The sequence below is a fragment of the Nesoenas mayeri genome (genome assembly GCF_963082525.1).
Source record: "Nesoenas mayeri genome assembly, chromosome: 4".
Lineage (NCBI taxonomy): Eukaryota > Metazoa > Chordata > Aves > Columbiformes > Columbidae > Nesoenas > Nesoenas mayeri.
In genome coordinates this window covers 4,117,501-4,145,402 of record NC_137540.1, presented here as the reverse complement: position 1 = coordinate 4,145,402, position 27,902 = coordinate 4,117,501, and the positions used below count along the sequence as shown (strand labels likewise).

The 27,902-nt window shown below is 41.1% G+C and overlaps 2 protein-coding genes across 3 annotated transcripts in view; one reads left to right on the top strand and one right to left on the bottom strand.

Annotated features, from left to right (window-relative positions):
* Positions 1-7,124, top strand: part of TSPAN5 (tetraspanin 5) — a 75,173-nt gene extending 68,049 nt beyond the window's left edge. The window contains exons 8-9 of one of the 2 annotated variants that reach the window (XR_013922047.1): positions 98-290; positions 5,586-7,124. Coding sequence is in view for 1 of the 2 variants with exons in the window: in XM_080343176.1 (XP_080199302.1) it covers positions 98-163 (66 nt within the window). In the remaining variant the exon portion in view is untranslated. Of the gene's footprint in view, positions 1-97; positions 5,270-5,585 lie in introns of those variants that run through there. The other variant, XM_080343176.1, reaches the window with a different exon arrangement.
* A 1,659-nt stretch (positions 7,125-8,783) lies between these two features.
* RAP1GDS1 (Rap1 GTPase-GDP dissociation stimulator 1) overlaps positions 8,784-27,902 on the bottom strand; it is a gene marked incomplete at its 3' end in the record, with an annotated part of 81,960 nt that continues 62,841 nt past the window's right edge. Inside the window, exons 6-15 of the mRNA XM_080344529.1 lie at positions 23,531-23,659; positions 20,908-21,033; positions 18,130-18,273; positions 17,728-17,859; positions 17,185-17,319; positions 15,531-15,656; positions 14,502-14,641; positions 11,366-11,492; positions 9,953-10,081; positions 8,784-8,911 (exon numbers count right to left, since the gene is read on the bottom strand). Of these exons, the coding sequence (XP_080200655.1) occupies positions 8,784-8,911; positions 9,953-10,081; positions 11,366-11,492; positions 14,502-14,641; positions 15,531-15,656; positions 17,185-17,319; positions 17,728-17,859; positions 18,130-18,273; positions 20,908-21,033; positions 23,531-23,659 (1,316 nt within the window). The remainder of the gene's footprint in view (positions 8,912-9,952; positions 10,082-11,365; positions 11,493-14,501; positions 14,642-15,530; positions 15,657-17,184; positions 17,320-17,727; positions 17,860-18,129; positions 18,274-20,907; positions 21,034-23,530; positions 23,660-27,902) is intronic.

Genomic DNA, 27,902 nt, shown 5'->3' with positions numbered 1-27,902 from the left:
TTGTTTTCCTGTCAAAGTTCTGTATAACCCAGGGGAGTTTGCCTGTGTAAAAGGAGTTGTCCAATGCTCCAAATGAATAAACTATTGTCTCTTCCAGATATTTGGGATATGCTTAGCCCAGAATTTGGTTAGTGACATTGAGGCTGTCAGAGCCAGCTGGTAAAACTGCTGAAGTAACCACAACAAGACACTGGACAACCGAAACCCTCTGAAACCTCCAGTGCGTTGCTCCGACACCGAGCTTTATGGACGTGGGTGCCAGGGAAGCCTTCTCTCCCAAGTACTCTCAAGTATAAGTTTGCAGTGAACTACGTTTCTTTGGGTTGGGGAGTGAAGAGTGGGCTGTTTAAAATCTGCTGCTCACTGACTATTTTATTTTTGGTTTAAACCACCAGTTTGAAAGCTGTTGAGCCGTGAATCTCTACTGTATTCTTGATCCTGAGTAACAAGTGGACACTTTTTTTAAATTGGTGTATTGAGTGGGACAGAGTTGCATCGTTGTAGTCTGTGGATATGCTGTTTATTCTTCGTGTCATGAGCTCTTCGATAGCTGCCAAATATTCCTGAGATGGTCTCTCTCCTCACCACTCTTTAAAGGAACAATCTCCTTGTTTTCACAGCTAAACGTAGCTACAGGCTGAAACCCATCGAGCAGGAAGCAACTTTCTATGCATCTATTGTACAGTAGAAGAAATTGTTTTTAAAACAAGTGAACTTTTTTTACACAAGCTTCCAACCATCTCCCTGTATGATTTGAGGTTGGAGCCAGCAAGCTCACCAGGCGAATTGCCTAATTTTATCAACATCTTTCTTCACCCTTTTATGAAGGGAAAGGAGTTTTATATTCGACAAACTAGGGTGGTAGAGCCTTTGGTTGCTGCCATTCCTTAGGACATCAGTCTCTTAAGGCAAGGATGGGATATAACTGTATAAATGTATGAAAGCAGTGTGGATGTTGGGTCCAAGTGAATAATATTATTTAAAGAATGAATTATATATTAAATTAAAAAAAAAAATCAAAACATATGTATCTGATGCGGCTAAATATTTTGTTTCTCTGGAATTTAGTGTAACCTAATGTATTTAGGGATCTCACTAATATTAGTGCTTTGATATACTTGTGCAAAACTTCTTTTAAGATAATTCCTTGGTCTGTTCCTAGCTGAGGCTTTGGTCCTTTGGTTCTTTTTCACTTGCATGAGCTGTGGAGTAAGAATCTGTGACACTCCAGTGCTTTAAATCTGTGCATATGTTTTAATACAGTCTAATTCAAACTTATTTATTGGTAAATGCATGTGATAATGGAAAGATCATATCCCATCCCCTTGGAAGTTGGAGAGAACAGCTTTTGCCAGAGTAAATGCTTACCTCCAGTGAACAAATCCTTGCTATGGAGATGTCTCCCTTTGTTGCTCTAAATGCAACAAAAAGCTTTCTTGAAGCAATGGAATAAAGTTTTCAAATAGAAGCGTGTATTAGGATCAGCCAAGACAGACTCTTTTGAATTGGACAAAAGAGAGTAGAATTTGGAATAAAGCACAAGTAATGGAAGAAGAATTAGATCGGACTCCATCCAGCACAGAGTTTTTGATTTGTTCTTCTTCACCAATAATACTGAACTTACAAACCTGACCATGGCTTGGGTAGTTTTAATGCACTTTGTGTACATTTCCTGTGTCCTATAACCCTTCTCAGTGTCTGCAGAACCAGTCCTGAAAGCTGTGAGCTCTCATCTCCTACGTGGCTCAGGCAGTGGCAAAGAGTGTGTAAGAGCTTAGCATCTTTCCGAGGTGAGTTCCCTAGAACGAAGCGTGTGGGGTAGGAGAGGTGAATGCATTGCTGCCAAAGCTTCCTTGTTCTGCGGGATGGATAGAAGGCAGGTCTGACCTATTAAGGTCCTTTCTGGTCCCGTGACTCTGCAACATGTGAGTATACGCACCCTTGCACATTTTGCCTTTCTGTGCTTTAGCTGGCTGTGTTTGTTCCCCTCTGAAGGCTGGTGGGCGGCACACCGGTGCTCCATAGATGCCGCAGACAGCCCTGTTGTCCTCTCTTTGAGCATTACCTCATCCTCTTCTGGTTCACTCCCACTGGCTGGCTCTGAATCAGGCAGCTTCCATATCCTTTGGTATCTGCTGTTAAAGGCCAGCCATGACTCAGAGTAATTTTTTCATTTAGAGCCTTTGAAAGCAATTCCAATTCGCTGTCCTTAATAAAGCTAGTTCCACCTCACCGCAGTGTTATGTTTTTCTTAGCCACTCCTCAACTTGAGGAGTTGCTGGTGTTTGTTTCCTCCCAAAGGGACGCACCGTTTTGCCCAATAGCAGCAGGACAGACAGATCATCAACATCAGTGTTGCCGCACCGAGACAAAATGATGCGTGGAGAAATCAGGGAAGCGTGGTTGATGAAATAACCGCTCCACCCAATAGGCCTAATTGTGACCCAGTGCTTTGGTTTGGAGAAAAAGAATAATAGCGTTCATTACAGAAACATTCCTTGTTGCCACTGATAGTGCCGTTGCTGCTGTGGGCTTCTGAAGATGACTTCATTCTTCTACTTGAATTTCTGCAGCTGTACTGTATTGGCCTTCTGTTTTGTCACACTGCTCTCCGAGTTCCAGTCTGCGGGACGTGCTGTTGGCAGCGTCAGGCTGGTAGGAGGGTAAATGCTCGGAGGTGAGCGCTACTTGCACGTGTGCGCACAGATGTGCAACACTTCTGTTGAGCCCCAGAATGACTGACTGTTCTTAGAAAAACCACTAAATAACTTATTTTTCTAGAGCTTGTCTTAATTGCTGCAGATGTTGATCCTTCGCCCTTCCCCACTCCCAAGAGACGCTCTTGTTTTCCTCATTTTTGCAGTTGTTTGATGGGTACATACTGAATGTTCAGGATTAGCTGTCTATATTGCACATTTAAATCCCACGTGGTGTTTTTTTGTCTACAGATCAGGCAAGATGTCCTAGAAATACCACCCCCCCATCAGCAGCATAGGTGTCCAGTTTGGAAAGCTTATGGGAGGCCCTGGAAATCAATCTGTTATTGTCAGAGCCTCCCAAATGCAAGCGAGCTTTCTTCCAGAAAGCTTTGTAAAAAAACTTCAGGTGAGCTGCAACGAGAGCACAACTGCTGGCTATACATGGGCTCATTTTCTAAAGCAATAAGATATGGTAGGTGATACGACTTCTTGGCGATTTCGAGCCAGGCTGGTGCAGTGGTGGGGTAGATGCGAGTTCAGAGGGCTGTCTAATTAATGTGCAGTAGTTGTTCAGAAGTTTATTGTCAGGCTTATGGCCCTTGTGGAGTGTGGGACAGCATGGTGGCATTGCTAACGAGAGGTCTGGTAGCTTCAGCAGTAGCCCTGGCTTTAAAGCCATTTACTGGTTCTCCACTGAGCCCTGCCAAAGGATATCAGAGTCCTTGCTCCTCTGGTTTTTACATACTCCCCATATTCACGGGCCTTTGTTCAATCCTTTTTTTTTAATTAATAGCCTAATAGACAAATATTTGATTTGTCTCTGTGTGTCTGTTTCAGTAGCAGTAGGATCTCTTTGCTTCAAAATCCATAATTTTGATTGTGCCCCTCAGAGTTTGAAGCTGCGGAGATGCTTGCTCAAGTGTATTCTGTCCCGAAAGCCGCCTTCTCTCCCCTTTGAGAGAGATGCTCATTGTAGCTCTGGTGTGTAAATAGTGTTTGAAATGTAAATAGTAGCATGCAGATTAACCGATTCTTGCACATGGCTGCTTCTCACCCTGCAAGTGTTTATTATAGATGTGGAAGGTGTCCACCGTGAGGATTTGCTGCGGGAAGCCAAGCGGTGGCTCAGGTGTTACCTGGCGCTGCAGGTGAGGCGGGAGTGTTGGGATCCAGGGGCACCGGGGCACGAGAGACCCCGGGCAGCCCTTGGGGCTCTGGTGGCAGCGGGACCTCCCTCACCCGTTCCCTTTGCTGCTTGGCGTTACAGCAGCGTTAGGCTGTAAAACACGGGGTCGGAGTCAGCACCCCCTACCAGCTGTGGGGGGTTGCCATCACTTGTGGCAGGATTAATCATGGTGCTATAAGAACTGTCCTGGACGTTAGTCTGTGTTTTTACTACCTTAGAGATGCCCTTGGTAAAATTGATTCTGATTAACAGTGCTGGTTGCAAGAGAAACTGTCCTGTGAATTTTTGATTCTGTTTCCCTTCTTGCTGTGTGTGCTTTTTGGGTGCATTGAAATGGCAGTTCTGTAAATACCTAGGAAGGAGATTAGATCTCAGCTGGTGTCGAGCGCTGCTGAAGGTTCCATTCCCCATCTCCTGTTCCAGTCCCTCCCTCCCTTCAGATATCAGCAATCGGTCAGGAAACTGTCAAAGCAAACAAAGTAAAACTGCCCTTATGGATCCATTAGCTACCAAATTTTGCCACTTGAAGAAAAGCAAAAAAAAACCTCTCTCCCTTAACATGCAGTATAAAAATAAGTGTTGTGACTGCTCGTGTGCACCAGGCAGCACTGCTATAGCTCCCTCTTGTGTTTGGGCAATATAAATGTGTTAATAAAAAGCTCCATCTGTATGTGTGTTCATGTTCATGCTGTGTACATAGCAGAGATGGACCTGATATGACCTTGACCTCTGGGGAGGCTGGGATTTGGGTTTTGTGACTCAGACCCATCTCTGGTGCGTATATTCCAGGTTAGTTCCAACTGAATCTCTGGTTCATCGTAGGGTGGACGGCAAGGTGTTGATATTTACCCTTTGTGTATCATTCCTTTTTATACGAATGTATTGTTCCTTTTTTTATCAGTTGTAAAATTGATTGTAAAAGCCAACTACACTTACCGATTGAAAGTATTGCTATCACAGAACTGCATGCCCGGTAGAGTTTGACTGGAGCTTTAGTTTTCTGATTTCTGACTGGTTATCTCGAGTCTAGGAGAAGAGCATAGATCAGGTGCATAATGCATTCCTTGTCATCTTTAGCATTAGACTGTGGTATTGTATCACATGCTGATCTCAATGGATGTAACTGGAGTCTACTGAGGGAGTTAATGCAACTTCCTGGTAATTCATTGTAAGCTATTGAAAGTGGTCTTGATCATGCTACTTGTGTTCTTGGGTTTTTGTTTTTTAATAGAGGCATTTTTTAGGAATGTTTTAATACACTTATGATGGACAATACAATAGTTTTAATAGTTGTGCAGTATTCTGTATTTACTTGAAGTAAATCATTTTATATGCAATTTGTTAGATAATTACAGTTTTATAAATAAAATTGCGTGGAATACGATGTTGTGAATGTGTACTCTTGATGCAGCACTTAACGTACACCGTGTAAAGAAACGTTCATGCAAAATTCCTCCAGGAGAAGACCCTCCCCTAAACTAACAGGGGAAATAAATAAATCCCCAAGTCTCTTGTATACAGTGTAGAATATTGTCTTCTAATTAAATCTCAAAGCACATTATCACGCTGCCAACGGCTGCCTTAAATGGATAATAAGCGTAATACGTGAAAAGCACATCCCACATGAGGACGTCCCATGTGTACTGTCACCTGTGGCCAAAGTCTCTGGCTAACGAACGTGCTCTGCTTCTTTCCGACAGGTCGCTGGTGTTCCCCAGGCTGCTGTGGCTGCTGCTCAGTGTTGGAACCCTCCCCATAATCGCTTCAGTGACCCTCAAGTGTTGGGAAGTTGCTGCTTTGCAGGGAGCAGCACAAAGGGGATTTGTCGTGACTTCATTAAACTTTTTGTAAAGGGTGGTGGGAATTCCACTTTTCCAAGTGCAGCGTGTCCTTACATAGAAGCAGTGAGAGCTGGCGTATTTTATTGTGCAGGTGAAAATGGGTAATGATGTCTTGTGCTTGTTTAGACAGAGGAGGAAGAAGCCCAGATTTTTACCATTCCAAAAACTGCAGAGTAAGCTAATCCAATATCTCCAACCACAAACCACCACCGTGACTAACTTAAAAGCATGTCTCTATATCCAAATCAGAGTCCGAAGTCTTTTGCATATTTCAGGCATATACATTTATCTGAACGTATGGAAATGACTCGGCGAAATAAGAATGCAAATGTGGTGGCCTTGGTGGGGGGGAAGAATAAAAATTAACCAAAAAGAAGTAAAGTCGATGGCCTTGCCTAAACCTCAGTAACATGCAATAGGTGTGACAGAAGCCATTTGCATGATGGAGGGGGAGACTAGGAGTGGCTGCCTGCATTCTGTTGGACTCTTAACAGAGTTGCATACCGTTTATTGAAGTTGTGGCTAGTTACCATTCCTAGGACTTTAAAATTATCCTTTACTGGGTCTCATGGTCTGTGTAGTATGGCAGCAGCCATCATTTCTGCTTTGTTTGCTGTGGCAGTAGACAAAGGAAAAGGCCCAATATCTGGCATCACTGTCATTACTGTAGCAGCACTTTGCACGCTTCGCTTAGGTGTGATATATCTACTAAACGTCTAATGGGAGCTGTTGTCAGCGATTTCAATTGACTTCAGTTGAATAGTGCAATGCACATGATAGTAATGTCCTTAGATCTCGTTTCTCTTCTTAAAAGCAGCTTGGAGGATAGATAATTTACCAGCTACACCAAAATGACCTGCAGGCTGCAGCGTGCCCCTGGACATTTGTCTGGATAGATGCAGTGTCTTCAGTTACCTCCTACTGCGACATACACCCATCTTGCAGACTTTCCTTCTGTGTATAGGGTTTTATCTAGAAATGTAAGACACTTGATATTCCATCCAGGAAACCATCTGAAAGTAGGAGGATATCAGTGCTGGCCTTTGTTTGTGGTTGCTGTGACGGTGGTGTCCCTAATAAAAATTTGGTGATAAGGATATGGCTGATGCTTAACCTGAGGTCCAGTTAAACAACCAGGTGAATGGGAATTTTGTCGGTGTCACAGCTTTGTTGGTTATATGAGTGTGAGCACTGCAGTTTATACCAGTGTCAAAAGGAATAGTCTCTTTCTAGAACCAGGTAAGTAATTGATAACTGATCTTTCAAATGTGTTTTTGGATCTGTTTAAATAAATGGAAATTATTTCCATGCCAGGCTTGCATGGGTCCTCTAATTGTAAACACGCTGGTTATGTTCAGCAGTGCAGAGGTTCTGTGGTGTTTGGAGCCTGATGTCGTGGGGTCCTGGTTTGTGTTCACAGCTCTATGCTCTGTCAGTGCCTTTATTGCATTTATTACTAGTAAATGTCTTTTGAATTTATTTTTTTAAACAAGAGGCCATTGTACAGTTTGGTGTTAGAGGCTCTTTCTGTGTTTCTGGCATTGGATTAAATGGGCACAGAATCTCTGCTGCATGGATGCTCCTGCAGCATCTGCTGGGTTTTAGTACAGTCTTGGAGCTTAAACTATTTGAGTCAAGTTTCTTTTCACACCCAGCTTGTGTGCATAAGCCCTTTCCCAGCATGACCGGCATCTTCCCGTCACAGTGTGGGATAACCAGGGCTTTCACTGAGCTGGGAGGTGAATTTGGGGAGGTCAAAAGCAGTGTCTTTGAAACCAGGCGGTCTGGGATCGCATGGGTGCTTGGCCTCTGGGTTTGCCTCTTCTGCTGATAAACAAGGAGCCTGAAACTTCTGATGCTGGCACTTGAGCACTTGGAGTGCCGAATTCACTTTGAAAGTTATAGATCCTATCACCTTTGTGCATTGTGGGCTTGATCAAGGTAGGCAATGGTATCGCACAGTCTGACGTGTGCTGGCTTGCTGGAAACTGCTGTCCCAACTGCGCCCTGTTTTGTCAGAGTTGTCTGCTGGTTTGTGCAACAGCATGTTATAAAACCCACAAAAGAGGTGCTGTGAAATCAGATGATTAAACTGGCAATTTCCCACATCCTTTACCTACGAAAGGAGAAAAAGGAAGACTTGCTTGCTGCATTTCTCACTTGATGGGGTTCGGTTGAAAAGTTGCTGCAAGAGAGGACTTTAAAAAGCCATCTACAAGAAAACGCCAACAAAATCCCAGTCCCAAGCGAGCCTGAGAGTGCTCATACCCACACGGCTTTATGAGATAAGGATTGTGTAGTGTATTGCAGTTCAAACACGCAATTGTTAAACCACACAGTGCCTCTGTGTGAGCGCACACAGTCAAAGTGGCTGCGATTGTTGCCCTTGTATTCGCTCAGCTGAAAGGCAGTGATTGCATCAGGGCCAGAGCCAGGAACAAAAAGGGCTCCTCACCAGTGCATGGTGGTGCGGTCGTGGCTTCTGTGTGTGAATACAGAAAAGGACAAACCACAGGATAAAGTGAGAGCACTGGAATTTTTATTTGTTACCTCTAGGTACCATGAGTTCGACATTAATAGGCAAGACCAGTGAATGAGCAGCAGTACATTGCATTCACACCTGGTTCTCCAAAGCACCAAAAATGGAGCTAGATTTACTTCTTAATCCTATAGTCAGCACTCTAGCCTGGACTTGCTGCATCTCGTATTGTCCCTAATTTAGTAGTACGTTGTTCTGCAGTTAGGGGGCGTGAGGGAAGAGTCATTGTGTAGTACCACTTCTACATCATCATAGGACTACAACATGCACATTCTACTATGTGGCCCAAGCAACAAGAATACAAGTAGAACAGTTACGGGTGGAGACAGGTTCATGTTAACACCACCTATGAATTTGTAGAAACCTTTTTTGGACGGGTACCTACAGCAGTTCATCAATTTGTGTGGGAACATTACACGCATGCACGAGTGATACAGTGGAAAACACAGCGGGAGCGGCAACAGGACAAAGGACAAAGTTGAAACCTGTGATGGGATGCACTGGAAACAAGACCTTCCTCAGCTTTCTACAGCGAGTCTCTGCTCTGTTAGCGAGGCCTGCTGGGCAACAGTTTTGTTCTCATGGCTGCGGAGTTTTGATACGACTTCTAGAAACGCCATGCTCTGCACTTCCTTCTGAAGAGGTTCTGGAAAAAAGGATGGTAAAAGAAACAGTGCTTTGTATGAGACTGGCAGAAGAACAGAAAAGGCTGGTGGTTGTGGGAAACTTCTACTGAGCAGTACTCTGTACACACATAAGCACGCAAATGTGTGTGTACATGTCATATTTTTATTCGCTTTTTAATTGCTTTTTGAGGATGAAGAGGAAACTGTGGGGTCTGGGACATACAAAGACTGCATGGGTTTCAGGTAGAGATGAATGATGAAGCTGCCGTGTAGCAGTCAAGAAAGTGCACCTGGACTGCCTTCCAAAACAGATGCTTAGGAAGTAATTTAATGGAAGTATTTTTGTGCTTTATTCCTGAAACTAGCTTAAGTGAGCTTGCCTTGAAAGATTATGGCACTTGTCTGTATCAAATCGGCTCTGGGGGCGCGAAGTGGGTGAAATGGTTCTTTAATGGATGTGTCAGCGCCTGGTCACTGATAGCTGTCCATTTACAGTTCAGCTCTGAGTTTAATACAAATACAACACCCAGTGCATTGCCCAGTGCTGTGCACATGTTTACAGCCCTTATGTTTTACTTGAAACTGTGAGACAACTTTATGATCCTGATCCTGGATTGCACGGTAGGAAAGGTTTGGAATAACCCATAAAATTAAGAAAACTCATTAAAGCCCTGTACTCGAGACATGTCACAGTGGAGATCCAAAGCAGTTGGTTTTGTTTCATGCCCAGTTCAGGCCACTCTAGTGAACTCCTACTTAGCAACAAACACCTACATACATTTTTTGCTTCCCAGGTGCCTGATAGTGCCAGAGAGCCTGATACTGTGCAGTTTCTGCAGTTAATATCCAAAACTGAGTTAACAGCCCCTTTCCTGACACTATAAATTAACACTACAAATACAGTGTCATTGTAAATTGAAGCCTTCTGTGTACGTTCACTGTGAATGGAGAACCAGTCTCAGAGTGTGTTTGCACGTGTTCGATGTTGAGGCTAAAAGACAGAACTAAGTGTAGAAACATAAATCTCTTTCTTAGGAAAGCAGCCCCTCCTCAGTACTCACCGGATCCTATAAGGGCGCAGATCAGCACCATGGAGTTGTATTTTATTTCTGGAGCACTCCTGTCATCCGAGAGCAGTCTGTGTAGAATCTGAACAAGCTGAGCATTTTCAAGATCCTTTTCAGCAGTGACTGAAATACAAGTGAAAATTTAGAAATCTGGAAAAGTGTGGCTTGCTTTGATTCTTCTGTATGTCAGCCATTTATTTAAACGTGGATCTCTCACTGTAGTGAAAGCAGTGCTGTGATCTATGGCTCATTGGCATAAAACTAAAGCACATATTAGATGGTATGACAATAAGAACCAGAGTCCTCGCTAGGCAAATGTGCAATAGCCTCACTGCTTGAAAGGATGATCACAGAGTTTAATTATAAAGTCCAATCTTAAATGTGCAGTGAGCTGATGGAAAAGCCACCAGAGTTTCTAGCTATGTAGGCCAACATCTGGAATATTTCAGCTTTCAGGGCTTCCGTGGCCTGAATTTGCTTTTGGAAGTTTGTCTCAGTAAATACAGATGGTGCAATCCTTCATGCTGTGGTAGAGGGAGCTCAGGGTCCATTGTAAAGGCTGTTACAAACTTCTCAAGATCAGAGTGAGTTACTTTCTATGTGGTTTTCTAAGAAACATTATATATTGAATTTGTGCCATAAACCTTTAAATATCTGAAGACAAGATAGAGAATGGTTACATGATCTATGTGAACAGGAACTTTTCTTTTAAATTAAAACAATTTCCTAATGCATTGGCAATGATTTGGAAGTTGAACATAGCATTCCTGTAGTACAACGATGGCAAGAGCAAAAATATGTAATGTTGCTTGTTTAGTTCATTATCTTAATAAGCAAATAGGCTAACAAAACCTCTGTTGAGCATTTACCTTTTTGTTTTGTAAGCTGAGGCATTATAAAGGCAGGTCAAGATGTTATCAACTTATAGGGCAACTCTTGCATCTACTTTTGTGCAGCTTAACGAAGACACTTCAGGGGCATCACCCGCCTCTGTGTATTCTCTAGCTCTCCCTAATTAGATAAGTGAAAGCTTTACTTTGATAAGCCCTCTCAAAAGGAGATTAACCATTCCAGTGTAGCACTGTAGTTGGGTCATACCAGCTCTAAAGCGTGACTTTTTGTTACTGTCAGCCTTTTGGGTTTTAGCCACAATCTGACAGTTCTGAGAGCCGTTCTAGATCACCTACCAGAATGATGGAGCACACACTAAGCAGCAAAGCCCAGTTTTCTGCACAGCTGTATTGCCTATGTCTGCATGCTCTGCTGTGTATTTCCATGCTGCTGATGGCAGGTGGAAGGAGGAGGCTGCTCTGCACTGGAAAGAAACTCGCACAACTCTCCCTCTATGACTTCTCTTGGGCATCGACCGCAAAGCAAACAGGTAGAGTGGACTGCTGGGATACTCACCTAACTCTAAAGCCGCTATTAGTGCCAGCGCGACGAGAGCTTCATTTTGCATTATTACGTGTTCACTGGTTGCCATGGTTACTAAATGCTTGATGCCACCGCTCTGTACGATGGTCCTTATTACATCCTAAAATAAATGACACTGGAATGAAAAAATGCTGCGTTGCGTCCAAACTGTATTAAATAACGGAGCTGTCAAGGATGCTGTGTTATCTTTGGGTAAGGATACTCATTGGCTTTATGCATGTATCATCACTTTATATGTCAATGTACATGCATGTCTGTAAACTTTCTGCTATTACTCTGCAGCTGTAAGATGCAACCTGTTAAACCAAGCCAGTTAACCACATAATTAAGACACACGTAACTCTTTTCCAGGTTATACTGTGTAACTCAAGTCCTTATGGTGTGCACAATGAGCCCACTCTGCTATCCTTGTACTCAGCTGATGTTCAAAGATGATTAGTTTGCCCTTCCTTATATGTTGTGATGTTCAGAGCAGCCTATCAAAAGCACCAAACAAACCTTATATTTGGCATAAGGAGGCACAATAATATAATTTTAATACAGTTATCAAATAATGAATCTTCAGAGTTTCTTCAATGTGTTCAGAGAGGTGAGATCACAAATACTACACCTGACTATGTAATAGAGATGGTGTAATTGAACAAAGATTGTCAGAAATGGGTGGGGAAAGGAGCAGCATTTGCTTTTCTTTCAAGAACAAAACAAGTTAGGGAAGGATAGTTCTGGGACACCAATATGCAGCTGGGATTCCCTTTTCAAGTCCAAATTTTGATCCAACTTACATACATGACAAAGGATGATTAAAGATTTCTGGTGTCTACAGGTCTTTGATTACTTGTTAATTGCCATTAAAAAAGTGAGTTTGCACCTGATGTTTTCACCACGCTATGTCCCAAAAATACTTGCAAAACGTTTGCCTGAAAATCAGGTACCTTGTCATGCCAAAGGAAAACTGCTCAAGGAAATGTGGTTTGGTTTTTATTATTTTTTGATTTGTTCTGTGGGTACGCAAAGTTTTGAAATAGTAGTTTTTTCTTGAAAAAGATTTAGATCTTTAAGCAACGTGTTGTATTTCCATTTGAATTACACAACCTGTTCTAACTCCAGCCATGAGTCAAAACTCATGAACTGGTACATGAGTTTAGAATTAATTATGTTCCAGTGCTTGCACAGACTGTGCAGTAAAATTGTCTATGCAAGGAAACAGACACAATATGATCATAATCCTTGAAACCTAGATAACCAGACTGAAGATGCTAGTGGCACAAGCCATAGCCTAATCATTCAAGAATTTCGTGTTTAAAACCTATTTTTCCTGAATGACATAATGTACGCGAACATGTAAGTACTTTTATATTTTTCCTTACTTGTAATGACGTATCTTGTTATTTTTTATTTTTCTGGTGGACCTCCAGAGTAGTTTTGAGACTTCGTGGAGTAATCTGGGAACTGCTAATTTCTATTTGAATAGGTGTGGGATTTTGGCCCTATAAGCTCTGGGAATCAATCAGCACCATTGATAACAACATTGTTTTAAATTTTGATAGTGAACATCGCCCTCTAAGAGGCAGCACCAAATAGTTCAGGTTTGGTGCTCATGTGGCTTAACTCACAAGTACCGACTGCATTTTTCAGAATGAGACGTAAGTTTTCTAAACCACTGTTGCCTGTGTAAATATCAGCCGAAATCCTTTCAAATTAAAACCGGAATTCAAATCTGATGTGCTGTAAAGAACCATATAGTCATACTCATATTCGAACCTAGAGGGCAGTAAAAGCATTAAAAACCCTGCTCTGTTGTCTTCCAGTCACGTTTCCTTTATGAGTACATGAACCACACAAAAGTGATCATTCTATTAAGTCCCATATTAATATTTACTTGGTGCCATCAATAGAGTCTCTGTATTTAGAACTGTTTTCCTTTGGAGACTATTGATAAAAGTGCACATCTGTGGTGGTGTATGCCATCTATGTGTGCATCTTGTGGACTGGGCTTTGGGGTGTAGGAAAAGTGAGAACTCGGAAAAAATGAAATCTGATCAGTTTTAGAGGCTGAACAAAACACGGAGAATGAGCATTAGAGAGACAGGAATATTAGAAATCAGCAAAGATTTAAATCTCTAAGGCCTCTTGATTTGTTTCCAGAGATGCTCAGTATAGATTAAGTCCATGATACGTTTTTCACTTTGCAAACGCCGTGCGGGAATGAAGAGGTCGCTGTTAAGTCTGAGTTCTCCAAATCACGCTCGTTATTTAAGCTCAGTCACGCAGCCTGTCGGTGATCACACTAAATGAAGTCTGAGCCTGAAACAGCTTGTTTCCAGATCAAAACCCACCTGGACACCTTCCTGTGTAACCTCATCTGGGTGTTCCTGCTCCATGGGGGGACTGCACTGGATGAGCTTTCCAGGTCCCTTCCAAACCCCGACATTCTGGGATTCTGTGATGGTTTTGTCCCTTCTCGGGCTCTGTTTTGCCTGACACACTGTGCCCTTGGGCTGCTTGTGTAAAGGTATTTAGCTGATGCGAATGTGATGGGGTGAGGGTGGCAGAACTATTTGTCCCAGTTTCTCTTAATGTCATGCCTTTTATCATGTACAAGCAAGCTTCTCCTGGAATTTGGAATAAATGGTAATTTAAAATGATCCATTAGAATCTTAAAACTCTGGAATATGCTATATGAAGAGCAGTGGGACAGGCTATTCCTGGGTCTCAATTTTATATAAATATATAGCAACATCATAATAACTGAGCGCAATGACTCTTCATATATAGCATCCTTAAAATGTACAAAATGCAGCATGCTGAACTTCTAGAGGATACAATACAAATGAGTCGAGATTTAGCCACATAAATGTGAAGAGTGTTCCTTCAACCGGCCTCCAACTCTGAAATTGTTTTGCTTTGCTTCAATTTTCATTATTTTTTTAACCATATAGTTCCAGCGAGCCTTTAAACCTGGCTCTTGTGTCTGACCGGCAGGTCGCAGAGGGGATGCAACCCATGAATTAACCAGCCTGGCTCTCTGGAAGGATCACACACCTACCAACACCAAGTGCAGAGGTAACTCTTAGCTCTTACACGCTCACCTTTTTTACTCCTGACTTACTTTTGATTTGCTGTGTCTTATAAGTGCAGAAAGTAGTCTGTTGGACTCTCCCATCACACCTGCGTGGTCCTTGGCTTCACACCACTCCACCAACCGTTCCACCAGTTTGATGTTTTTGCCCAGCTGTTCAGCTGCTTCTGCTGCATGATGCCGGAGCCAACAACATAACAACAAAGTTACTAACTAGGAGTTGGTTAAACAGAACTTAACTAGCTTGCACTAGCAGTGGGGAAAGTCTAAGCTGCGTGGGAGCAAGTAAAGCCAGTCAAAATGGAAATAAAATGCAGAAAAACATTCATAATTCGGTTTTTGAAAACAACATCAGCCCAGTTAATACGGTTTGTGCGTTGGTTAACAGCAGGGAAAACACAGGCGATGTCACATCCCAGGTGGGCTAGATCAGAAATATAAGTGCAGAAGGGAGCACTGTGGTCAGGTATTGGCTTTTATAAGCCAAATAAGTTTCTCCAGTGAATTTCTATTTCAAGTCTAATAGTTTTGCTGGAACTAGAATGGATCTTCTGCAGGACTGAGTCAAAAATAAATACTTGGCTAATTTATCTCATTAACTACTTTTGATTTTTAGCAGACTTCTGATTTTATAAATTCTTATCTTGGAACAAGGTGATGAACTAAAAGGTGCTTGTTCCTTTTTGGAATTGCAGTTAATTAATTAACAAGTGCACTAATCTGCTGCAGGTACAGCCAGGAAATGCAGTAAGTGAACAGCACAACAGGAGCGGTTGCGTAAAACACGCCTCAGTTACACACTCGTAATGTGACAGTAGGAGTGTTCTTCAGTACAAAAGTAAATAAGCATTTGACGCCTATTGTCTGGGTCCCTGGCAGTCAATTTAGGAGTTCTGAAGAAGAAAAATCAACCCACATTCCTCTCCCTTTACATATATATTAGATTTATTCCAAGACTTCAAGAATGAACCCTCTGCTTCCCCCTTGTAAGAATCTTGGCAGCATATCACAGACTGAACCAAAGAGAATCACTTAACATAGAGAACAGTTTATTTTTACCTTGTGCATCTATTAACATTCTTAATGTTCCCAGCAGCTTGAATTGAACAGGGGGCATCTCCGATCTGAGAAATTTCAATACAGTTTCTGCAACACCAGCTGAGAGCATCTTAGCCTTATTTACAACTGCATGAATAAAGAACAGGAATGATCTCAAGAGCATTTCTGGAAGACGCAGCTTATTTCTAAAACGGTCTTGAAGCAAATTTTCAGACAGTTTGAAAACCAGCTTGTGAACACTTCAGGAATGTGAGTGTGCACTGATAATACTGAGTTGTGGAAAAACCTCATGGTTGCTACGACACAGGTGTGAAATTAACTGCTTTTCCCTACCATGTACATCTAATTTCCAGTGTTCAGCCCAAATGTAAACTCAAGACTAGACTTTGCTCCCTTGGGCTAGGGAAGGAGCTCTCTACAAAACACGTGAAGCAGAAGCTCAGGGTAGTACTTGAGCTCCCAAATTTGAGGAAACTTCTCTGATTCCCAACAACAACCTTCTGTTTCACATAGGCAAAGGCACTAAAACATCCAATTAGCAAAGTAACTTCTTACCCGGTTCCAATACTTTATACAAACAACGCTGTGGCCTGAAATGTCTGAGCCTGTAGCTGTCTCAGACTCTTTCATCCCCTCCGCTAGTCTACGTTCTCTACTTTCATGAACCTCTCTGCAATATACGTATGGTGCAAACTTGGTCTAATGTGATACTTAGAAAAAAAAGTACTTATTTCATATTGAGAGTAGTGTTTAACAAGCAGTTCACCACTGAGGCCAGTTATTACTTGCTCATTTTTCTGTAACAATATACATTATATCTTCCATAGGTTTCTGGCAGACATCCTTGAGCACGGGTGGCAGGGAAGGTTGCGGACTGGTGAGGTTAAAGAATTACTCACCTGAGAAGGGTAAGCAAATGGCAAACCTCTAAAGCTGCATGGGTTTAGTTATGTATGCATGATCATTTTTAAAAAGTTATCGTTTGTCAAAACTGCAAATAGTAAAACAAGGTTAAATGGATGAAAGAGTTTATTTTTGGCTCGGTATGAGAAGCCATAGACAAGTATTACAGACTTGCTTTGTTTTTATGCGCATGTACTCTGCCTTCTACGCTTGTGTAATCAAAACTCATGCAAATTAAGTTATTAAAAATGACAAAATTAGCGTTCAGTTCATTGCCTACAAACAGTAACTAACTGCAATAGGCTGGCTATTCTAACAGGCTTCCGCCAGCTGTAGTTTGGGAATTGTCAAAGCCTGAGGGAATTACGAGTGGGCACTGCTGTCTGGTGGGGACGCTCAGCTGTGAGACACCCCAGATGGAACAACAGCAATAACCAGGATGTGTGCTCTGGACAGAAAGGATGGAGAAACCATCCTCAGGGGCTCCTCAGCTCCCTGCCTATTACAGAGCCGCCCTTTCCTTAGTTGGGGATGATACTGGGGGGTCAAAGTGGCAAAAGACGGTCAACAGTCCTGCGATATATTTAAAACTGCTGGTCACAGCTGCTGTGCAAAAGACATAAAAGCGATGACGGGCCTGAATGAAAAGCAGCAGTCTGAGCTGCCTCCAGGACTGTCAGTTCTCCCACCCTCGTGCAGTGACAGAACACAATTCCACCTTTGGGTAATTGGCGATGCAAAGTGAGCTTACCAGGAATAGCCAGGTTTCTGAGAGCGCTCAGTGCAGCGTGTTGCACGGTTACATTTCCATCCTCCACATGTCTGTCTAGCAGATCCATCAGAATCTGAACTATGCCATTATCCACCATATGGATGCAGTTTCCGTCTGTGTGAGATGAGAGAAGTCACTTGTGAATGGAAGATTATTACTAAGATTTTTACAAGAGCTTTTTAAGAATAGAAGGGTTATTTCCTTGCTCCTTCCTAGATTTTATTGTTGAGAATTTGACCACCATTGTCAATGGGAGTCATAGTGCTCACGACAAATTCAGAGGAGTGATATAAGAAACACTGAAGAAGGCAGGAATCGCCTATAGCTCTCTACAAATGTGAAACAGTATTTTTAAAGTAGGCTTAACGCTTTTTGGGACTGTAAAATATAAAACTGCTGATGTTGCTATATAGCTTAACAACAGCTTTACCATGATGCACAGCTTTTGTTTGTAGCTGTACAGACAGAGCATTATAGAAGGACACATATAAATTAACATAAGCTACTATGGCATATTCTTACCATTTCTGGCAAAATTTGCAATAGCCAGTGCTCCTGCAAGCTGTAGCTGATGGCTGTTGGAAGGAATCCATGAAAGCACTCTTTGGAACACACTGCCTTTTCCTCCTTCAAATAACTTCTGCATGGATTCATCTGGGGTAAAAAGCATAGACAGTCAGCAAGCCAAAGAAGCGTTTGTTAGGGAAAACCCTTCTCTTTGTGTCCGGGAAGCTCTGCTGGCTTCACTACAATTAATCCAGCCCTGCAATGGGATGAGAGACAAAATCTGCCCCATTGAATGTTAACTGGCAGGTAGCAGGTCCTCTAGGTTATTTAGACAATTAAATAGTAAAATTCAGCAGCCAAATGGCACTACAGGTACCTGCTGTTGCTTTGCAGAAGGTGGCGACACACCGTACTTACCTCCAAGCAATAATAAAACCATAAGATCAGAAGCTGTTTTAAGCTCTGCAATATCATCCTCTCTGTCACTGTCCACAGTCTTCTGAACGATCTCAAGTAAGCACTCGACCAAGCCTGCTTCAACCAGCTGCAGCTTAATGACATCTGAAGAACAGCAGGGGTAAGAGCAGTCAGAATCAGGACTTTATGTATATCTGTTGTACATACATGCAGGGCAGACTGCCAAGGGAGGTTTAGATTGGATATTAGGAAAAAATCCTTCCGAAAAGGGTTGTTGAACATTGGAACAGGCTGCCCAGGGCAGTGGTGGAGTCACCATCCCTGGAGGGGTTTAAAAGGCGTTTAGACGAGGTTCTTAGGGACATGGTTTAGTGCTGGAGTTCGGTTGGGTTATGGTTGGACTCGATGATCCTGAGGGTCTCTTCCAACCAAAATGATTCTATGGTTCTATGAAAAGAAGCAGTGATGCCAATGATCTCACTGACAGCTTGTATAGATAAAATTGTAACTTTTAAATTTTACATTCTCAGGGCCAACTTCTGTTATTATTTATTATGATGTTATTATTCCCAGGGTCTCCCCCAGCTCTGGCTGCCTTTCCAGTACAACTATTCCCTGAAGCTGTATGGAGCCGCTCTTTGCTCCTCAAAAAGGAGGATATTTCTCTACAGCAAACTTGTGGCATCTCGGTCATCACTCAGAGAGACTGTTTGGGCTTTTCAAAGACTTCGGACTGTGGTGCAGAACAAATTTAGGGTTTCTTATTCTCTTTAAGTACAGAAGAGCTACTGACTTGACCGAGACATGCAAGCACAAAACACAGAACTTTTGGATGAAATCTCAGAGCAAGTAATCACCCATTTCTTTTAGCTTGCCAAGATTTGTGGTATTCATTGCAAGGGCTCCAGGAGTACAGTGAGGCCAAATCCAAAAAGCTGGGTTGGGAGAGAAGTTTGTTGAGACTGAAGAAAACCTGGGAACTGCTGAGGCGAACTCATTGTAGTTTTTATTGGGAACCGGGCTCAACAGAGAAGGTGGTCAATGTTTTTCAGGTGGTGAAATAGGACTTGGGAGCAATATTTTTCCTGTTGTTTCTACAACACAATTTTAACAGATTTTTCCTTGTGAATCGAAGCTGGGAATCTCCTTTACATGCCAAATCTCCCTTTCTGTTGAGCGGGAATAGCGGGTTGGCTCATGCTGTTATGTCTTTCTGTTGGGTGAAAGGGATTCTGGTAGGTTTTGCATGCTGATTTTTAGAAAGCACAGTCGCAAACCTCAGCACAAATGTGCGAACAATGGATTTCTTTTAGCTTTCTGCATGCAATGGTGTTTATACAATAAGGAGTTTAACCCAAATTAAAATATTTTGAGAGGCCAAAGCTTTGGAAATATCTTTTTCATCTAGTTTAGAAGTGAAAATTGGGTGAGGAAAAGTTTTCTACTTCTGGTGAAGGATGTGCCTGACTCTCAATTTCCTGTCGTCACCAGGTTTTTTGCCTGAGTTAAATTCATTGTTCCTCCAAGAGCAACTGACCTTCTTGTGAACTCTGTTAGGGAATGCAAAATATCCAGTTGGCATTTTTATAAATCAGTATTTTTTTACTGAAGTACTTCAAAAAGATAGAGAGTTCCTTTAGTTATAGAATACTGGGTTGTGGGTGTGCCGGAAATATAAATCACTATACCAGTGTCCTGAAACAACAACAAAACAAAACCCTAAAAGCCCCAACCACTGAAATCTAGACTGCAAATACTTCATTTAGATACTTTTGCCTCTTGACCTATTGCTGATTATTTACAATCAAAAGCACCTGAACGGTACCAGCACAGTGAACTTAGTTAAGTGTGCCTTGAATCCCCAGTGGAAGAGTTCAGCTGAATGTCTCATTATATGCAAGCACCTGAGTTATATTCAGCAGCAGTAAACTTAATGAATTTTATTGCGCCTATAAAACATAGTCTAAGAAAAAGTAAGCATTTGAACTGAGTCAAACTTGCAAAAGCTTGGATCCAATTCAGTCTCCAAGTACGGAACTTAGAGCAACTTGCTAGTTGTTGTTATAGAGCAAATTAATTTATTTTGACAAAATGTGCATTTTTAGAACTCAAAAAAGGAATCCTATTTTCGCATACCATTTAAAATAAAAGACAAAATAAATGTTTACTTCAATTTTAAAAGTTATTGTGATTTATACTATGTACAACAGATACAGTGTGTGTGTGCAACAGAGTAGGATGAAACCTAACAGGGTCCACAATTCTATCTCATACTTGATTGCATTCAAAAGAGCTTTAATGCTGAGGTGATTAAACCAAGGTTATAGAGCCATCTATAGACTGTGGTGTCTCCCACATTCAGAATGGCCCCCACTTCAGTCCAGTTCCCCCCGGTAACTCATTTCTGTTTCCTTTAAGGGCAGACAGTAGGTTACACAAACCACCCAGAGCTCATTTGGGAGGAACATCCCGGCAGGGGGATCCTGCACGTATTGCACCTTTAATATTCCCACTGGAGGTACAGGGAAATATAATATAACCTAATCAAATACAGAGTGAATCAGAGGTGGCATTGGCATTAACAGTTTGTTGGCTCCTGTGAGATGCTCAGACAATTAAGACCTATTCATGTCATATCAAACTGTCATCGCAACCATCACCCATGGCTGAATGAGGCAGCCGGTTACTTTGCATTTAGCTCCTGTAAAAGGCACCAAAATACATAAAAGGGAATGAATTTTTTTTAAAAAAAAAGTGTAAGAAAACAAGAATCCTCACCATTTTCTGCCAGGGGAGCCAAAACTTCAAAGATCATTTCTTTTTTATCATGTTCTATTTGCTTCTTGAACAGTTTCACAAGCTCTTCAGCAATGTTTGTGTAGGCAAACTGCTCTTTACTTGACTCTGCCAAGCAAAAGGAAAAATTCGGTATGAAGTCAACAAGCCACATAAAAGGTAGGACTATTTTTTCCCTTTATCACCAGATTTATTCAGTAAGATGACTAAGTGCTCTTCACAGACAGGAACAATAGACTCATGCTTGTCACTAAATGAAAAGAAACGTGTCTAACACTTTATGATAAATGCACTGACCTGAATTAATTACTATTAAGGCTGTTAAAAATCTGTACATCTATTATCAAGGCTGTTGGGGCTGCTTCTGCCCAACAGAATGTAAAGGTAGCCATAGAAACAGTAACATTAAGAAAATATCTATATCTATATCTATATCTATATCTATATCTATATCTATAATCTATATGATCTATATCTATAATCTATATAATCTATAATCTATATATATAAAAAAAGTCTTTGATTCCCCTCAGCTTAACAGGAAGACTGACAGATTATATGCCACATTTTCTATGGGAGAGATGAAGGGCCACACTGAACGCTTTAATATTGATGTGGTTGTATGACGGTGGCATTTCCTTTGCAATCCGTGCGTCGCTGTTGCGGGGCCGTTTCATACTGCATAGACAGCATAAAACGCCTTTACAGATGGGCTCCCTCACTACCAGGAGGTTGGCCAGCAAATAATGGTTCTTCAAATATAGGTTAAACAAAAGCATCTCTTGCTGCAGTGTCTGTATCTTATTCCCCCTCGCTGGCAGCATTACAGGGAATGCAGGTGGTGGGGCTGGTGTTCCGCATTCTCCAGTTGCCACCTCCTGAGAGCCATCTGTAGTTAGGAAAACCTTCCAGAAGCTTTGCTACTGCTCCAGTGGAGGGTTAGGGATGATTTTAATATAGAATTGACCCCAAGCACTGGGGAAGAGCACAAACTGCAGACCCAGACCCTTTTGTGCACACTCCATTATTGTTTTCTTTCAATATGCACAACTGCATAGCAGATTAAAGTGGATTTTTAACCTTTCCTGTATTTTTAAAAGTAGAACCATCATTCACTTTTTTTTTTTTTTTTGGGTTTTTGCCCTCCTTTGACACAGAATGAGAGTTTCATATAATGCTTCTCAAGGGATTTATGCAATGCAGTTGTCTCTGAAGTGATGAAAAATGATAACCTGACAATAAAATGCCCTGAAGTTACAAGGCAAAAATAAACTATTACAGTTACAATGTGATTGACTAAGCTATTGCTTAAGGGAGATTAAAGTATTACAAGCTAAATTAATTTTGTGCCAGTCTTAAAGGACGAGCATCTTTCCAGCGTGCGGGAAGGGAAGCGGCTGCTGTTGGGCTTCCTTCCCATGGTTCTTATTTCTCAACTGGACAGAGCTGGATCTTTCCAAGAAGGACAGGGAATGTAGTTCTCAGTGAATATACCATGTGTTATATTTAATATCCTTACGGTTTTAGCTGCATTTTAGCACTAGAATTTCCAGAGTATGACTCATATTTTCTGCTGTGCAGACACAATACATAGTGCCCACCTTGAAGACCTCTGATCTATTCATTTCTTTAGTGCTATTTTGATGGCTCTTTCTGTTGTTGTTTTGTTGAGTAGACTTGGCTGCTATAAGCAAAGGTATTATGTGTGTGGTCAGACTACGCTAGACAACATGATATTCTGTCTGGCCTTGAAATCTATGAACTTAGGACAGTTGTGAATAACTTCAGGCCACCAAATAGTACAGATTCACAGATGGGTTTTTTTTCATATTTTAAACTGCCAAATCTTCTTAAAAATACTGGATGATATCACAACTGCTATATTATTGTACTTCAGTGCAAAAAACCTCATAAGACTAAAATTTCGCAGAATAGTTTAGCGAAAGAAGGACAGCAATGTAAAACATGAGTGATAATATAACATGGGCCCTAACAACCTTTTGGTTTACACCTTGTGGAATTCCAATGAAAACTAATCCCCTTGCAAAGACACTGGATCAAAGCAGGACCACAAACTTCCATTTAAATGAAGTTTTAACTAAACTTAGGAAAAATAACATCTACAGCTTAGTAGTTTTAATGCTTTATACATGCAAGTGTTTAGTCTGGAACATGTTAAAACTCTACACCTAAAGGAATCTTGTATAGGCAGATTTATGAACTGAGCCTGTCTCAGTTTCATTCGGTGATTTCCATGAGCCAAATTTAATCCTGATGTAACTTTGTGGAGCTACACCAGGATACATTAATTATATTATTAATAAATAATTCACAGTAAGTAGCAGCACTCAGGAAATACTGTTTAGATGATTTAAAATGTGCCTAAGTGAACTTTAACATAAAACATAAGGTTGTACTAAGTATCTACATAAATTTCAGTTACTGAAGGGAGACAACTATAGATTTTAGAGACGATAAGCAGAAACTGCTTGCTTTAAATATTGAATGTACCAAAAGGAATGGAACAAGCGTCAGTGCAAGGCTTCTGTTAGTCTTAACTTTATGAAAACTGGATGTAAATTTGAGATTAATACTGTAGACTTACCAAGTTCTGCTAAATTGCCAAATGCAACAAGGCACATCTCTGTCAGAGCTGCGTTTTGGCAATGAATGCCCAACAATTTCACTAGTGTAGGAATAACACCCATATTGATAAGCTGCGACTGCAGGGTATCTACGTAGAAAGAAAGTGCAACAGTGAGTTAACATTCCTGTTTGTAGTACTATTCTTTAGAGCAAAAAAAGCATTTTTCACACAAAGCAACTTCTAGGCTAAGCAGCATTAAATCATCTGTCTCCTCTACTCTTCTACACTAGTATCTGGTCCAGATTTGAGATATGGACTCATAATTCTCCCTGGCAATGGGACATATTCCCAGAAATGTTCCCTCCTGATCTAGTGATTTATGCAGCTACTGATAATTTGGTGGTTATCAGGTTACTAATACATGTTGGGTTTGATTCTGAGCTCACTGAGACGAGCTGACTGAAACCAAACAAAACTACGTCAGTGAAATCATTACTTATCTGAGAACATGTTCCTATATACTGCTTTCCCTTAGAGATCAAAACTGGAAAATTAAAATCAGAATGAATATAAACTGGCACTGAAATAAACATGAAAAGTTTTATAAACACAGGAAGTCACAATGAGGAGCTTGAGAAAAAAAGGAAGTTTAATAAAGACAAAAAACTTGGAAGGTTTAAGAAAACTCCTTAGAAGCCATTCTGATAATTTCTTGCATAGGATGAAAGTTTATAGTATTTACAAGTAAGAAAGTTATTGCTCCTAGATGTCTGCAAATAGAAAGATGCGTTGATGGTTAGGCAGAAACATGATTGTTTTAAAGAATTATTTATGATGATATTTTCTCTTACACATTTTACCTATAACACAGTAAAGAAGAAAAACATTGTTTCACAGCTGAATACAAGCAAGCAGACACGAACACACCAGATGTTGTTTAGTAATCTTCCTAAGCATCTTTTTCCCTTTGTTTCTAAGCACTTTAACTATGTTTAAATGTTACAGGCTCAAAAGACAATGATCCAAAGCCCAGTGAATTCAAGAGAGTTGTATTACTTCATTTAGCTTTGGGTCAAGCCCTAGGGGGGAATTAGGTAATTTATTTTAAGGAATTCATTCTGAGCAACCAAAATCAGTTGGAGCTATTATGTGTATGGAATCAGAGCCATAAATATGGCAGCTTTTTACAGGGAGATAAAAACATATTACATCCTAAGTCTATCAAGTTTAGCATCATCTCATGCTCTCAGAAAAATCTTTGTCTTCAAAATGGTTCGGAATTCTCACAGAATATAAATTATGAAAAGATTCTGGAATGTTTAGTTCATTTATATTTGGTGTAAAACACTTTTATAATAGTTATCAATTTGGCACGCTAAATAAGTAAATGGCGTGGTTATTACAGGTTATTGGGGATGAGCAGGAATCCTTATGGCTCGACATCGTTAATAAAACTGTATTACTTACCAGTAACTGAATTTCTTTTTCTATTTTAAGGGGAGGTGTGTGTTATCTCTTCCACAGATTTGTGGTCTTTAGAGGAATTTATGCGAACGCCATCAAAGAGCTGTTGAAGTTGTCAAATTTCAGGTAAGTACAACTAGCGCATGAATTGAATGCCACTTTACCTCTGGCAGGTGTGAGTCACTGCTCTGCCCTCCTACTTCAACTGACTGCAAATATCTACCTCTGAATAGGGAGGAGGGAGCTGGAATGGTTCTGGGGGGGAAATGAGCCTGTAGGAGAACTCAAGTTACTGGTAAATAATCTGGTTTTGTCCTTGGTTTGTGATTGTCCCCTGCAGACAATTCTGAAGGAAAAACGGTAGTCACGGAGAGTAGGAGTACAAAGACACAAACCACAAATGCCATAGAAAATTATGTGGAAAGAAATTGCTTTTTTTACTAGACTGCCTCAAGTCGCTCTAAAATCACTTTATCCAACTGTAATGGGCAAAGAGACAATTAATCTCTATGGGCTTCATTTGGCAAAGCTTTCTGACATCAGAAACGTAAAGTCTCTATTTGGAGCAGGTTTGGGTTCTGGGGGTTTTGTTGTTGGTTTTTGTTTTTTCCCTTCTGCTGTCTTTTTCTTAATACAATAGATATAAAAAGTGCAGAGGAGAAAATGAGTGGAAAAAGGGGAAACCACATCCATCTTTTAAAGTCAACAGGAATCTTAAAAGCCAAATAGAAGGATCTATTTTGTTGCTCAAGGGAGCGTGGAGTGCAGTGATTAAAGGGCCTCTAGAATTTCCAAGTAGGAGAAAAGAAAATAGACTAAGAAAGAACAATTGTACCGAGTCAAAAGTCAGGTATTACACCTGACTCCACAACAATCCCATTTCCCTGCGGTAGAAGGAAGGCACCTGAGCACAGGAATGGTGTCCAGGGGTACGAATGGGATAACAAGAATTGCCAATAAGGCAAATATTGATGCCGTAACCGCAGTAATCAAAGGGAGAAACTTTCTCCTCTGCCAATGACAAGACAACCCTGTGAGTCACAAAGCTGCATAGGAGGCAAAACCTTTGAAAATAAAAGGCTGCCAGCAGCTATTTGCTGTGTTAATACTTCAGCCTGAGCTTGCCATACAAATTCTGAAGTCGTCATTTACATCTGTCGTTACCACCAGTGAGAGGCTCTTTTTCTAGTAAATAGAAGAGCAAAGTCTATTAAGAAGTTTAAGAGAAAAGTATTGGGCTTGTCGCTGACTTACAGCACTTTTAAATTCAGAGAAATTAAGAATTTGTTAGTGGTTCGGTCTTAGGTGAAGGGACTGCCGGCAGTTCCCAGGCTCTCTTATGAAAGACTGTGGTCTGGGTACCTGGGAGTAACAGTGTGTGCAGCCTTTCCTTGCAGGATGCAAATCCAGGGGACATGGGCTTCCATCCTACAAGCGGTTGCCTGACACGGGACTGAATCGAGCCACAAAGCCAGGCAACGTCGTGTCTCGGGATGAAACAGCTTTTCTATCAGCTCCCTAAGCAGAACTTTATGCACAGTGAGCAGGAAGCATGAAAAACTGAATGTTTCTTCTGAATTTATGACTTAAAGCCACAAAAGAAGCGGAAATTCTGCACCGCTCTCCCGTGTTGCGCTGGTGAGATGGCCCTGTGTTCTCTTGGGGTGAAAAGCACTGACAGTGATGCTGCACAGATGCATATAAAGGTAGATTAAAAGGCAATCAATACATGCGCCAGCACAAAGAATTACCTACCTAAAACTTGAATTTCAATGGCTCCATGTCCTTCGGTGACACACATGGAAACTCCAAAGAGTAAGATCTGGGGAGAATATCCCAAATTGAGAACTTTATTTGGGGCATTTGAGTTGAAAATGCTGATTTAGGCTAGTTCATTATTTTGGACAGAATTTCAGGAACCAACTAGTCATGTTGTGTTTCATCAGCAACCGTGATAATAACACTAATGGCAAATTTGTTTTGTACAGATTGGTGGCATAATTTCATACGCTAGAGAAACCTGCTTACAATCCCCACGTCTGCATTAAATCATCATATAACACATAAGTGATGGTATTAACTATCCTACTATCATTTTTATCTTCTTCTACATGCTTTAAGTTACTTTGCATTTAAGTATATTTAGGTCTTGAAAGCACGCTAGACCTCTTTAGCTGTGATGTAAATGAAAGAAAAAACATGGCAAGCATGAAAATTAGCAAAGGTAAGTCCTAGAAGGAGGCAGTGCTGAAATATTGCTGTTAGGCCATAAATCTCCCTCTCATTTCTTGTGTATTTACATAGATTCTGCAGCTGGTAAACAGTGCAAATCAGTCCCCAGCATTCATCCCAGAGTTTTGTGCGAATAAGAAAGGCTTGGCGGTTGTATGATTTAACATCAGAACGTTACATTTTACAAAGGCACTGAAGGAAAGACAACCTTGACAGACTGAAGTTTAATATGAAATGAGATGAGGACGCAGTTTATAAACATAATTATTTTGGTCTACATATATACGCCCGTATATAAAAATGGGTACTTTCACACATGCATTCTGTGTCCAGTTGACTTCTCCAATTTGACTACCTAATAAGCCAAATGGCCTAGCTCTTTCATAATTTCGGTATTTCTTTAAAAACGCTTTCATGGTTTGTTTTATAAATCTCAGGAGACAATTAGCTCCCTTATCGACTGATCCCATTAACTTGTAAATAAACTCAGCTCCCAGGATTATGAGATCTGCAGAATAACTGCTCATGTCACTAACTCTTTTATCTGAGTGTTTGCATATGATTGCTAATTTTATTAATTACTTATTAGTTTTCTTACTCTTTATCCAAGCCTGCTTTGCCTCTTTTTGAGCAGATTCATCGCTACACAGAGACTGTGTGAATTGATAAACCTTCAGATGGGAGAAGCACAACA